The 14349-nt window shown below is 36.8% G+C and overlaps 2 protein-coding genes and 1 non-coding gene across 3 annotated transcripts in view; all 3 read right to left on the bottom strand.

Annotated features, from left to right (window-relative positions):
• The window catches only part of LOC142353881 (multidrug resistance-associated protein 1-like), a 653144-nt gene that overhangs the window by 204180 nt on the left and 434615 nt on the right, over window positions 1-14349 (bottom strand).
• On the bottom strand, window positions 1139-1210 carry Trnah-aug (transfer RNA histidin (anticodon AUG)). The gene has a single exon. It is a non-coding gene; the product is annotated as a tRNA-His (tRNA).
• LOC142354170 (laminin-like protein lam-2) overlaps window positions 2293-14349 on the bottom strand; it is a 134898-nt gene continuing 122841 nt past the window's right edge. Inside the window, 1 exon segment of the mRNA XM_075406432.1 lies at window positions 2293-2739. Coding sequence (XP_075262547.1) covers window positions 2641-2739 — 99 coding nt within the window. The 3' untranslated portion in view covers window positions 2293-2640.

The following is a 14349-nucleotide window of genomic DNA, read 5'->3' as shown; positions in this document are numbered from 1 at the left end:
TATGTTTTCCGAAAAAGAATGTATCTCGGTTTTTATGATCACGGTTATGTTAACGGAAGTTGTGCCATTGCTGACAAAATTTGTAATTACATTTGATACAAAATCAATTTTTTCCTTGTTCAATTTCATTAGCACAAAACGACGCTTTAGCACAAAACGACGCTTTAGCACAAAACGACGCTTTAGCACAAAACGACGCTTTTATAAAAATTAATGATAACAATAAGGAAAGAATTTCGCAAAATACTCTTCTTCTAGACTAAAAATTGTGTTTGAATGCACTTCCACTTGTAATCGATTTTGGCGACTAAGCAACAAAAATTATTAATAATGGAAAAATAGGTGAAACTTTTCTAGTTGATTTAAAGTAATAACTATAGTGCAATAGGATTAAAAAATACGCATTTTTCACAAAATTTTTCATTAAATCTTGCGCAAGAAAAGCTTTTTTAAGATACTTCTCTTTCTAAATACGTATAAAAGTGAACCGTACTGAAAAAAAAACAATTAAAACCGACTAACATTGGGCTAATTGTTCTCAACCGACCGGCGAGTGGTTGGCTTTATTAGTATCCAGCTGAGGCCTAGGGATGCTATTAACTGGGGGGAAACGAGTGGGCGTCAAGCAATTGGGGATCAAGCAATAGGGGGTGGGGTGGGATGCCTGGTCAAGAAGAGGTCCAAATCGCCAGGTAAACGGCGGTGTGGTGTAGGGAGAGTGGGGGTTCAAACTTCTAAGAGCCGCCCGTCACGATGATTTTGTCTCTTCAAAAGTTTCGGTTAGTCGCAAACATAGAGACTAGTAAGGCTTGAGACTCCCAACGAGCTGCTCATGCAATTAATGCCCTCCGGGTTTTACTTGTTTATAAAAAAATCTGTCAAGCAAAAAAAATGCATTGAAAAAAGACGACAGTAGTTATATAATTGCTACCTAGTTCGTTTAGAGAAATTAAACAACCTAGCACCTACTTTTCTTTTGATTTTGCTGGAACATTTAGAGCTGATATTCTATGTCTACATCGTTTCAAGTACAAAATATATTTTATTTGAATTCTAACAATTACTGAGTTCAGTTTCTGTAAACTTCAGATCAAACTAAACTGGATCAAAAGCAGAATTGCGCTAGCGGTTGTATTTGTTTGTATAGGAGGATTTGAACCTCCGTTGCAAGAGCCATAATCTTGAGTCATAACCATTAGACTATATACGAAGTAACCACTGTGCTAAGCCTGCCTGATAAAGCTAACTCCCACTACAAGATACATTAATCAGTGATCTATCATTTGTAGATATATTACTTGTGCTGATCAACAATAGTCAATAGTAGCATTAATAAGAGCAGCATTGACCACCGCAGATCATCACATTTTCATATCACCATTATGCAGGTACAATTAAACGGAACGGGTGTTGTTTTGATTTATATCATTTTTTATCAATTCATACCCCCCCCCCCCCCACACACACACACACACCCGCTGGTTGGGGATTGAACAAAGATTTAACTTTTCATTATACTAATTGTGTTATTGTCTTTAACCCAGGATTAATATGATATTAAACCAATAACTCATCAAACAGTTTGGGAAAGAATGTTTTTGAACAAAATCAACAATAGTTTAAGATTCCAGTTAGGGAGAAAGCAGGATTGCGTGAGTGGTTGTTGTTTGTATAGAAGGAATCGAACCTTCGTTTCGAGCACCCAAAGCTAGAGTCATACCATTAGACTATATACGATGTAACCACTGAACTAAGCCTGCTCAATTTTGTTGCAAATTTATACCATACACCATCAAACCATAGAACTAGAATGGCATTATTCTGCATTACACAATACTCTGTGTATACGTATACAAGACAATCACTGAATTGGCCGACAACAAAACAATGATTTTGAGCCGAAAACAAGACCTCATACAAAGTGTAATGGTTGGAAGAATTGATGATAGTTTGACCAATCAGAACTGTCGATCATTCAAACTAAAGCTGTCGGCTAAAATTTTCAATTTTTTCCTTTTCTGCTATATATATTGTCGGCCAATATTCCTAGTACCATACAATAAACCACCAACCACCACTACTATACTGTTATCCAGTTCCGCTCAATTGATAAACACACAGCTTTCTAAAACTTGACAATTTTGAATGTAATATTTAAATTGTAGCTTGCCTACTGAACCGTCAAACAGCGACTAAACGACTTCAAAAACAAATACTAAGACAACTTAGAAAAAATTCACGCTAGAGTGATTTTAAGAAAGCTATCATCAATCAATAGAAGTCCAAGAGAAGTCCAATGAAACACTCAATTTTTCTTAAGTCGTTTTGTATCGTAATATATCATGCTAACAACATACAGTATAACTAAATCTAATAATTTGCACGCAAGTTTAATACTTATCACAACAATCATGCTGCGTGAATACATAAATAGTCGGTTTTTCCCATTATAGCACCCAACTAGTACGAACATATAACTCCCATTATTGTATACTCGCTTGCTGTAGTGGTGGGGGAAGGGGGTGGTAGGACTTTAGATTCTAGCTCCACTAGCGTCTATCAATGGGGAGGGTTGGGGTTGGCTAATGGGAAAAAAGGCCACTAAATATTAGTTCTAATTGTGTTTACAAGTTTCTTTTTTTAACTGATTGGAGTGGTAATTGTCTGACAAATGACCTTGACTCCAGATGCGATCTCCTCCGCATTCTGTACGTCTTCTAACGCTTGCAGATATTGATCCTGAAAAAAAAATTAATACACTTAAAACTAACAAGGAGGCTCGGTCATTATATTTCCACCACTCATCCTAACTTTTGGCTTAATTGTTAACTACATGAAGGAGAAGTAGGAAAATTTTAAATTAATTAAAGAGTATTTCATAGCTTGTACTACTTGATGGATTCTAAAAAATGGCAGACATGTTAGCCAGTGATGTTAAAATCAGTAAATTAACATTTTTTGTTTCACTAGAATGGACAAAAACTGAATTGATTAAAACGTTTGAGTCGAAAAATGAAATGAACTCTAATACAAATTCTCGTTAAAACCATTTTACGAAAACATGTAATCTTGCTAGCATAAAAATTTAGCTGCTGACCGGTCAACGTCACCAAAAATGTCACTCTTCGACTTCTTGGCGCTTTATCAGATGATGGCAACGCAAAACGAGGAAGACCACGATTTAAAGCATAGGACAACATTTAAAACACAAGACATTGAAACGCAATAAAAAAAATCAGACAAACTGAAAGCCTCGACATCAACCTCGTTAGAAGAAAAGTATTCAGTGATAGTCAACAAAGAATATAACAAAAGCGGAACGCTAGGCATAAAGAAGAAGAAGGTCTAAAACTATCTTTTTTTCGCACTTTCTCTTAGAAAATTAGTGATTCCGCAAAACATCAATATTTTAGCATAAGCGTTCAGATAACTGCCTTTTAGACACCAGACTAATTATTGCCTCCCTGAAAAGTTGATGCAAAACTTCATTGAGACAAATAGGAGCACTAAAACAACAACATAGGCAATACATCAAAATTACGAACGAAGGGAGTGAGAGAGGGAGAGGGAATGAAGAGAGGGATAAAAAGAGAAACCAAGAGAGAAAAGCAACCAAAAGAAAAGACTAAGAATTAAAGAAGGGGCAATAAAACTAGGTAAAAAAAGTTCAAAAGGGAATTTGAGAGAGAAAAAGAAATATATGTTCACATGAAAATAAAGAATAACCGACAGTTGTTGGGGAACTCCTCTCAAATAGGCGAGGGTATGATTCAATTGAAAATCGGTAGAAAATCACGCAACAAAATTGAGCGGACAAGATACAGAGACCAAAAGAATAAATGAGCGTAAAATAATTGCTTCAAATATAGCTCGAGAGTAACTATCTATCAACAACTAACTATCTAACTATCTGTCATCTCGAATCACAGACGGGGCAATTTAATTTACAGGGGAGGCTCCATAGAAGAATTCTGGGGTTGCAAAAATCCCAACCCCAGAGGGGTTCGAAACCTCAACCTTCAGGATAACAGTCTGACATCCTAACCCTCAGCGCTCTGATCTTGGTAGCTTCGACGCTATGAATCGCCTTTGTGTTAAAAACCATCATTCCTCGGAATAAAAGCAATTGACATCATGCAAAACTACAAATTCAAACATAACCGACTAACGTCGGGCAAATTGCTCTTAAACGATCGGTGAGCAGTTGGCTTCGTTAGTCGCTAGCCACGGTTTAGTGCGACTAGCTTCAGCTCGATTCGACTCTGCAACTTTTAGTTTTCTACCCTTGTTAGTAAATGTATCAAATAAACTGATATTTTAAAACACAAGACATTGAAACGCAATAAAAAAAATCAGACAAACTGAAAGCCTCGACATCAACCTCGTTAGAAGAAAAGTATTCATTGATAGTCAACAAAGAATATAACAAAAGCGGAACGCTAGGCATAAAGAAGAAGAAGGTCTAAAACTATCTTTTTTTCGCACTTTCTCTTAGAAAATTAGTGATTCCGCAAAACATCAATATTTTAGCATAAGCGTTCAGATAACTGCCTTTTAGACACCAGACTAATTATTGCCTCCCTGAAAAGTTGATGCAAAACTTCATTGAGACAAATAGGAGCACTAAAACAACAACATAGGCAATACATCAAAATTACGAACGAAGGGAGTGAGAGAGGGAGAGGGAATGAAGAGAGGGATAAAAAGAGAAACCAAGAGAGAAAAGCAACCAAAAGAAAAGACTAAGAATTAAAGAAGGGGCAATAAAACTAGGTAAAAAAAGTTCAAAAGGGAATTTGAGAGAGAAAAAGAAATATATGTTCACATGAAAATAAAGAATAACCGACAGTTGTTGGGGAACTCCTCTCAAATAGGCGAGGGTATGATTCAATTGAAAATCGGTAGAAAATCACGCAACAAAATTGAGCGGACAAGATACAGAGACCAAAAGAATAAATGACAAGCGTAAAATAAGTGCTTCAAATATAGCTCGAGAGTAACTACCTATCAACAACTAACTATCTAACTATCTGTGATCTCGAATCACAGACGGGGCAATTTAATTTACAGGGGAGGCTCCATAGAAGAATTCTGGGGTTGCAAAAATCCCAACCCCAGAGGGGTTCGAAACCTCAACCTTCAGGATAACAGTCTGACATCCTAACCCTCAGCGCTCTGATCTTGGTAGCTTCGACGCTATGAATCGCCTTTGTGTTAAAAACCATCATTCCTCGGAATAAAAGCAATTGACATCATGCAAAACTACAAATTCAAACATAACCGACTAACGTCGGGCAAATTGCTCTTAAACGATCGGTGAGCAGTTGGCTTCGTTAGTCGCTAGCCACGGTTTAGTGCGACTAGCTTCAGCTCGATTCGACTCTGCAACTTTTAGTTTTCTACCCTTGTTAGTAAATGTATCAAATAAACTGATATTTTAAAACACAAGACATTGAAACGCAATAAAAAAAATCAGACAAACTGAAAGCCTCGACATCAACCTCGTTAGAAGAAAAGTATTCATTGATAGTCAACAAAGAATATAACAAAAGCGGAACGCTAGGCATAAAGAAGAAGAAGGTCTAAAACTATCTTTTTTTCGCACTTTCTCTTAGAAAATTAGTGATTCCGCAAAACATCAATATTTTAGCATAAGCGTTCAGATAACTGCCTTTTAGACACCAGACTAATTATTGCCTCCCTGAAAAGTTGATGCAAAACTTCATTGAGACAAATAGGAGCACTAAAACAACAACATAGGCAATACATCAAAATTACGAACGAAGGGAGTGAGAGAGGGAGAGGGAATGAAGAGAGGGATAAAAAGAGAAACCAAGAGAGAAAAGCAACCAAAAGAAAAGACTAAGAATTAAAGAAGGGGCAATAAAACTAGGTAAAAAAAAGTTCAAAAGGGAATTTGAGAGAGAAAAAGAAATATATGTTCACATGAAAATAAAGAATAACCGACAGTTGTTGGGGAACTCCTCTCAAATAGGCGAGGGCATGATTCAATTGAAAATCGGTAGAAAATCACGCAACAAAATTGAGCGGACAAGATACAGAGACCAAAAGAATAAATGAGCGTAAAATAATTGCTTCAAATATAGCTCGAGAGTAACTATCTATCAACAACTAACTATCTAACTATCTGTGATCTCGAATCACAGACGGGGCAATTTAATTTACAGGGGAGGCTCCATAGAAGAATTCTGGGGTTGCAAAAATCCCAACCCCAGAGGGGTTCGAAACCTCAACCTTCAGGATAACAGTCTGACATCCTAACCCTCAGCGCTCTGATCTTGGTAGCTTCGACGCTATGAATCGCCTTTGTGTTAAAAACCATCATTCCTCGGAATAAAAGCAATTGACATCATGCAAAACTACAAATTCAAACATAACCGACTAACGTCGGGCAAATTGCTCTTAAACGATCGGTGAGCAGTTGGCTTCGTTAGTCGCTAGCCACGGTTTAGTGCGACTAGCTTCAGCTCGATTCGACTCTGCAACTTTTAGTTTTCTACCCTTGTTAGTAAATGTATCAAATAAACTGATATTTTAAAACACAAGACATTGAAACGCAATAAAAAAAATCAGACAAACTGAAAGCCTCGACATCAACCTCGTTAGAAGAAAAGTATTCATTGATAGTCAACAAAGAATATAACAAAAGCGGAACGCTAGGCATAAAGAAGAAGAAGGTCTAAAACTATCTTTTTTTCGCACTTTCTCTTAGAAAATTAGTGATTCCGCAAAACATCAATATTTTAGCATAAGCGTTCAGATAACTGCCTTTTAGACACCAGACTGATTATTGCCTCCCTGAAAAGTTGATGCAAAACCTCATTGAGACAAATAGGAGCACTAAAACAACAACATAGGCAATACATCAAAATTACGAACGAAGGGAGTGAGAGAGGGAGAGGGAATGAAGAGAGGGATAAAATGAGAAACCAAGAGAGAAAAGCAACCAAAAGAAAAGAGACTAAGAATTAAAGAAGGGGCAATAAAACTAGGTAAAAAAAGTTCAAAAGGGAATTTGAGAGAGAAAAAGAAATATATGTTCACATGAAAATAAAGAATAACCGACAGTTGTTGGGGAACTCCTCTCAAATAGGCGAGGGTATGATTCAATTGAAAATCGGTAGAAAATCACGCAACAAAATTGAGCGGACAAGATACAGAGACCAAAAGAATAAATGAGCGTAAAATAATTGCTTCAAATATAGCTCGAGAGTAACTATCTATCAACAACTAACTATCTAACTATCTGTGATCTCGAATCACAGACGGGGCAATTTAATTTACAGGGGAGGCTCCATAGAAGAATTCTGGGGTTGCAAAAATCCCAAACCCAGAGGGGTTCGAAACCTCAACCTTCAGGATAACAGTCTGACATCCTAACCCTCAGCAATCTGATCTTGGTAGCTTCGACGCTATGAATCGCCTTTGTGTTAAAAACCATCATTCCTCGGAATAAAAGCAATTGACATCATGCAAAACTACAAATTCAAACATAACCGACTAACGTCGGGCAAATTGCTCTTAAACGATCGGTGAGCAGTTGGCTTCGTTAGTCGCTAGCCACGGTTTAGTGCGACTAGCTTCAGCTCGATTCGACTCTGCAACTTTTAGTTTTCTACCCTTGTTAGTAAATGTATCAAATAAACTGATATTTTAAAACACAAGACATTGAAACGCAATAAAAAAAATCAGACAAACTGAAAGCCTCGACATCAACCTCGTTAGAAGAAAAGTATTCATTGATAGTCAACAAAGAATATAACAAAAGCGGAACGCTAGGCATAAAGAAGAAGAAGGTCTAAAACTATCTTTTTTTCGCACTTTCTCTTAGAAAATTAGTGATTCCGCAAAACATCAATATTTTAGCATAAGCGTTCAGATAACTGCCTTTTAGACACCAGACTGATTATTGCCTCCCTGAAAAGTTGATGCAAAACTTCATTGAGACAAATAGGAGCACTAAAACAACAACATAGGCAATACATCAAAATTACGAACGAAGGGAGTGAGAGAGGGAATGAAGAGAGGGATAAAATGAGAAACCAAGAGAGAAAAGCAACCAAAAGAAAAGAGACTAAGAATTAAAGAAGGGGCAATAAAACTAGGTAAAAAAAGTTCAAAAGGGAATTTGAGAGAGAAAAAGAAATATATGTTCACATGAAAATAAAGAATAACCGACAGTTGTTGGGGAACTCCTCTCAAATAGGCGAGGGTATGATTCAATTGAAAATCGGTAGAAAATCACGCAACAAAATTGAGCGGACAAGATACAGAGACCAAAAGAATAAATGAGCGTAAAATAATTGCTTCAAATATAGCTCGAGAGTAACTATCTATCAACAACTAACTATCTAACTATCTGTGATCTCAAATCACAGACGGGGCAATTTAATTTACAGGGGAGGCTCCATAGAAGAATTCTGGGGTTGCAAAAATCCCAACCCCAGAGGGGTTCGAAACCTCAACCTTCAGGATAACAGTCTGACATCCTAACCCTCAGCAATCTGATCTTGGTAGCTTCGACGCTATGAATCGCCTTTGTGTTAAAAACCATCATTCCTCGGAATAAAAGCAATTGACATCATGCAAAACTACAAATTCAAACATAACCGACTAACGTCGGGCAAATTGCTCTTAAACGATCGGTGAGCAGTTAGCTTCGTTAGTCGCTAGCCACGGTTTAGTGCGACTAGCTTCAGCTCGATTCGACTCTGCAACTTTTAGTTTTCTACCCTTGTTAGTAAATGTATCAAATAAACTGATATTTTAAAACACAAGACATTGAAACGCAATAAAAAAAATCAGACAAACTGAAAGCCTCGACATCAACCTCGTTAGAAGAAAAGTAATCATTGATAGTCATCAAAGAATATAACAAAAACGGAACGCTAGGCATAAAGAAGAAGAAGGTCCAAAACTATCTTTTTTTCGCACTTTCTCTTAGAAATTTAGTGATTCCGCAAAACATCAATATTTTAGCATAAGCGTTCAGATAACTGCCTTTTAGACACCAGACTGATTATTGCCTCCCTGAAAAGTTGATGCAAAACTTCATTGAGACAAATAGGAGCACTAAAACAACAACATAGGCAATACATCAAAATTACGAACGAAGGGAGTGAGAGAGGGAGAGGGAATGAAGAGAGGGATAAAAAGAGAAACCAAGAGAGAAAAGCAACCAAAAGAAAAGAGACTAAGAATTAAAGAAGGGGCAATAAAACTAGGTAAAAAAAGTTCAAAAGGGAATTTGAGAGAGAAAAAGAAATATATGTTCACATGAAAATAAAGAATAACCGACAGTTGTTGGGGAACTCCTCTCAAATAGGCGAGGGTATGATTCAATTGAAAATCGGTAGAAAATCACGCAACAAAATTGAGCGGACAAGATACAGAGACCAAAAGAATAAATGACAAGCGTAAAATAAGTGCTTCAAATATAGCTCGAGAGTAACTATCTATCAACAACTAACTATCTAACTATTTGTGATCTCGAATCACAGACGGGGCAATTTAATTTACAGGGGAGGCTCCATAGAAGTATTCTGGGGTTGCAAAAATCCCAACCCCAGAGGGGTTCGAAACCTCAACCTTCAGGATAACAGTCTGACATCCTAACCCTCAGCGCTCTGATCTTGGTAAAGTCGACGCTATGAATCGCCTTTGTGTTAAAAACCATCAATCCTCGGAATAAAAGCAATTGACATCATGCAAAACTACAAATTCAAACATTACCGACTAACGTCGGGCAAATTGCTCTTAAACGATCGGCGAGCAGTTGGCTTCGTTAGTCGCTAGCCACGATTTAGTGCGACTAGCTTAAGCTCGATTCGAATCTGCAACTTTTAGTTTTCTAGCCTTGTTAGTAAATGTATCAAATAAACTGATATTTTAAAAATTTACAAAATCTTGCAAAATTTAAAAGAAAATCTTTCAGAATTCGCAGAGAAAATGTTAAAAACTATTTTTTGTCTCTGAAGTTATGTCTAGTAACCCATCTGCAAGAATTGAAAAGCTTCGTTGGTCAGTAATGATTGTTAAACTCAGAAAGAAAAAGACAAAAACATTCACAAATTTTGAAAACAATTGCAATTTTTAACAAAATCTTGCTAAAATTCAAGATATTAAAATCTTCCAAACCATTTCGTTATCTCAAGAGCCTACCCAATAACCATTTTTCAAGCTTTAAATAGTTTCACTGGCTCATAGATCCATAAACTTGGAACATGATAATTTTCCGAAAATTTAACAAAAAAATTAAAATTTATCAAAAAATTGCTAAAGCTGGAGACATTAAAATATTGATAACCGTTCCATTAACTCTATAAACTATCCGAATCCTTGCTGGATGTTCCTAGGACCCTGGTGCCGGAATAAAGATAAAAAATTCAAACAAAGCCGGCAGATTGCCGGAAAATAGCCGCGATAGACGCTTGTGGCGTTACATGAATTGAAACAACTATAGAAATAAAATAGACAGATCGACCACCAGTCCTTTAATAGACCACTAAATTTTTTGGGTTAGGTTCAGACTGCCATTTTTATGAGACACAAGCTCTATAAGGAGAAAGCCTTTATAGGGCTTTTCAAAATTAGGATCTTTTCCGTTTGTGCCCCCTCAGCTTAGTGGGCGCATATTATTTGCACCCCCCAGATACACGTGCAATATTTGGGGGGGGGGGCGCGGCAAAAACGGAAAAGATGCTAAAATTAATATTCTAAATCAAAAACTCAAGACTCTAATATTCAAGAATTAGGGCATATGTTTGGCACTACTTAGATGCACACAATTGACCTTTAATAAGTAAAAGTTCATAAAATTTAAAGTTTCATAAGTGAGCTCAGAAGTCATTTTTTAGTGAGGTAAGTCATTGAAAAGGTCAATCCCAAGAAGTCACGTTAAGACGAAACAAAAATCTGTTAGACGAAGTAAAAAAAATTAGGAGCGCTATAATAGCCGCCTAGAAATCAGGACGCGGCTATTAAAAAGAAAGAAACTTGAAAAAATTGCAAATATTGTTTAAAACTGATGATATTAAAAACTTGAAAAACATTCCATTACATTTAGAAGTTATGCAGTAACCTATAATCAAACCCTAGAGGAGGTTATGCTGCTCTTGAGGCTGGAAAAATCTATAAAATGACAAAATCTCAAAAACTGAAAATTGCAACTTGCATAAAAAAAACTGCTTAAATTTGTGACAACAAAAGTTGAAAATTAATCCATGGCCAAAAGACAATTTTAGTAACTTATTATCAAGCCCAGACAAAGATTTTTTGTTAGGCTGAAAAACCTGAATAATGACAATGTCAAAAAAATTGAAAAAAATTGCAAGTTTTGTAAAAAAAAAAGCTAAAACTCGTGGTGTTGAAATCTTGAAAGACATACCATTACATTTAGAAACTATACAATAAACTATCTTTAAACCTTAGAGGAGGTTCCTCGAGTCTTGAGGCTGGAGAAACATAGAAACCGACAAAAACTTTCAAAAAAATTTGAAAAATTGCAATTTTTTATTAAAAAAATCGCTGAAATTTGTCAAATTAAAAATTGAAAGCTATTCTATGACAATAAAAATTCTTTTTTTAGTAACTTATTAAAAAAACTGTTAAGAACGTTTTGTGCCCCCTGCGTCCGGAAAGACGTGAATAATGAAAAATAAATGTCAAAAAAATGAAAAATATTGCACGCTTTGTCAAAAGAATGCTAAAATTCTTGATGTCGAAATGCTGAAACAATTCCACTACCACTAGAAACTATGAAGTAACCTATTATAAAACCCTAATGACAACTAGGGCTGAAAGAACTCAAAAATGACATTTTCAAAAAGCTTGAAAAAAATTGTGAAAATCAATATAAAATTGCGTGGTTCCAACGTAACTGGGGGGGGGGGGGGGGGTGGGGTGGGGGTGCGCACAGCGGGCTGACCTGGAGGGTGCGACAGCGCGCGGTGTGGAGGGGGGGGGGTGGAGGCAGTAGTGGGAGGGGGTCAACAGCGGGTTTGTCATCAACCTCTGAGAACCGCCCTTCACACCATAAGTATACGTCTCCAAAACAGATTGAGCTGAAAAATAGCTGAAAGGCTCTAAGAGCACTTAATTCCCGCTGGGCGCTACCCGTTTATCTCCTTCTTGAGGAAGAACAGTCAAAAGCGTCAGACGAAAAATCGGTCATGCGATTCAGACGAAAAATCGGTCAAGCGAAAAATCGCATAAAAACGACCGACAGGACTTATATAATTGCTACATACTTCGTTTGGGAGCAATTAGAAGTCAAATAAGTGTCACGCAAAAAATGTGCATAAAAAAGACACACGCGTACCATAAATGTTTGACACCTTGTTAGAGAGCAATGAAACACAACCGACTAACCTTGTACGATTTGCTCTCAAACCAGTTGCGACCAGTTGGCTTTATCAGTAGATAGGTGACGTATATGGAGTCTTGCTTAAGCCTAATTGAGATGGGTGAGTGGAAAGTTGTTGACAGGAAGCTACCATAATAGCGTCAAACTTCGTTTGAGACAATTTAATAAAATAAGCACCAAAAAAGCCTTAACTTAGATTTGATTTTAGTAACAGCACCTAAGTAACTCGTGAAAGAGATTTGACGTGCTTTAATTCTGAATGTAACCAATTCAAAAACGGTGCGTGGAAAAAATCACGCCACAGGTCAAATTCACGCTACAGGTAAAATTCAAGCCACAAAAACGAAAACCAAAAGGACAAAAAAACAATGCTTGACAAAGACCAACACGGCCTAAAAATTGTTGCATACTTTACTTGAGAATGTCAATTTAGAAAACACAACCGACAAAAGTCGGAAGAATTACCCTCGAAAAACTAGTGCGCACTGTAAAATCACTACGGGGGCTTCAAATGGCGTCATTAGATGTTATATACCACTAAAAGCAGTAATGAAATTTAAATTGAAAAAAAAATGACAAATTTGGCGCACTTTTCATTTGACTTTTAGAGTTGAATTGCCGTAACTTGAGTAAAACGGCTAAAAATTGTGAATGAGCGAAATTTAGATCAAGGGAAACAAAAAAGTAAATGGCAAAAAAGTTAAATCAGTCGAGAAAAAAATTTGCAACATAGCGGCAAACTGCCAGAAGATAGCCGCCGTTGACCTGCTCGACGCACATTGGGATCGAAACAGGAAAAAGACTAAAAGATAATAACATGATTTTTCTTGGTGTTCTTTTTTGGTGTGCAATACTCTGCATATTTGGTTAGATTCTAAAAACATAAACCGAGGCAATTTAATTCAGGGGCTGTAGCCTAGATCAAATTATGGGTGCAAAAATTTTTCCCCCGCCGGGATTGAACCACTGCCCTCCCGATCCACAGCCACAACTACTAACCACTGCGCTACAGATCACATACCTCACTTATTCTGCAACCGAATTTATATTAGCTTTACTTCAGAGCAATAGAGATCACTCAAAAATGAAGAACGAAAGCGTGAAAAAACCACTTGAGAAGTCAAAGAATGTACTAGAAAAGCTCAAAACTGTCAAGCGAAAAATTTGCATAAAAAAGACACACACGTTTACAATGATTGCTATGAACTGCGTTCAAGAGCAATTAAACACTTAAATCAGCTTCTAAATTGAATGCTATTAAGCATAATACCAATGCCACTTAGCCATCGCTTCAATGAACTTTGATACCCTAATGCACTATGACTTAAAGACCGGGCATTACATGTTTATCCCGTTTCTTTTGACTTTGATATTATTCACTGCATTAGATAACTCAATGAGTAAAAGGATTCGTTTTTGCCTGGGACACCGCGCCCGGAAATTTGGACTAAAATGGCAATAAATAGAACGTTAGCTAACCCAAAGAAACGTAACAGAAACTGCCAGTAGCCCACTAGCAACAAATTCCAGAGTTATTATTAATTGCTCTCGAACGAAGTTTGCGGCAAATATGGTCAACGTGTTGGTCTTTTTATTAATAGACGCCGTCACCCTCTCGACGGCTAGTATTTAGGTGTTCTCATTTTTAAAATACAAAGAAATTGAATTATATTGGGGTGCTGTCTTTTTTGAAGATCTTTACATGTTTTCATTATTTTTGAAGTCAAATTGAAGTGGTGATTTTGGTCACGCCGAAACAGGAAGTGCAGCGAAAAAGTGGTTTTGCGGCGTAAAATTTTCACTAGTGAGAAAATGGTGTTTGAACAAAAATTCGATTTCTCGCTATTGGTTTTTTAATAGCCGCACAGCGATAGCTGGGGCTATTATTGGCTTTCTCTTGGTTTTTTTTATTTGGTTGTCATGATTTTTGTTACCACCATATGACGTCACAGCCACTTTTTGTT

The sequence above is a fragment of the Convolutriloba macropyga genome, chromosome 15 (assembly GCF_964194025.1).
Source record: "Convolutriloba macropyga chromosome 15, txConMacr16.3, whole genome shotgun sequence".
In the NCBI taxonomy this organism is placed as follows: Eukaryota; Metazoa; Xenacoelomorpha; order Acoela; family Convolutidae; genus Convolutriloba; species Convolutriloba macropyga.
Note: the sequence above shows the minus strand (reverse complement) of the source record. Positions and strands in the feature narration are given on the sequence as shown.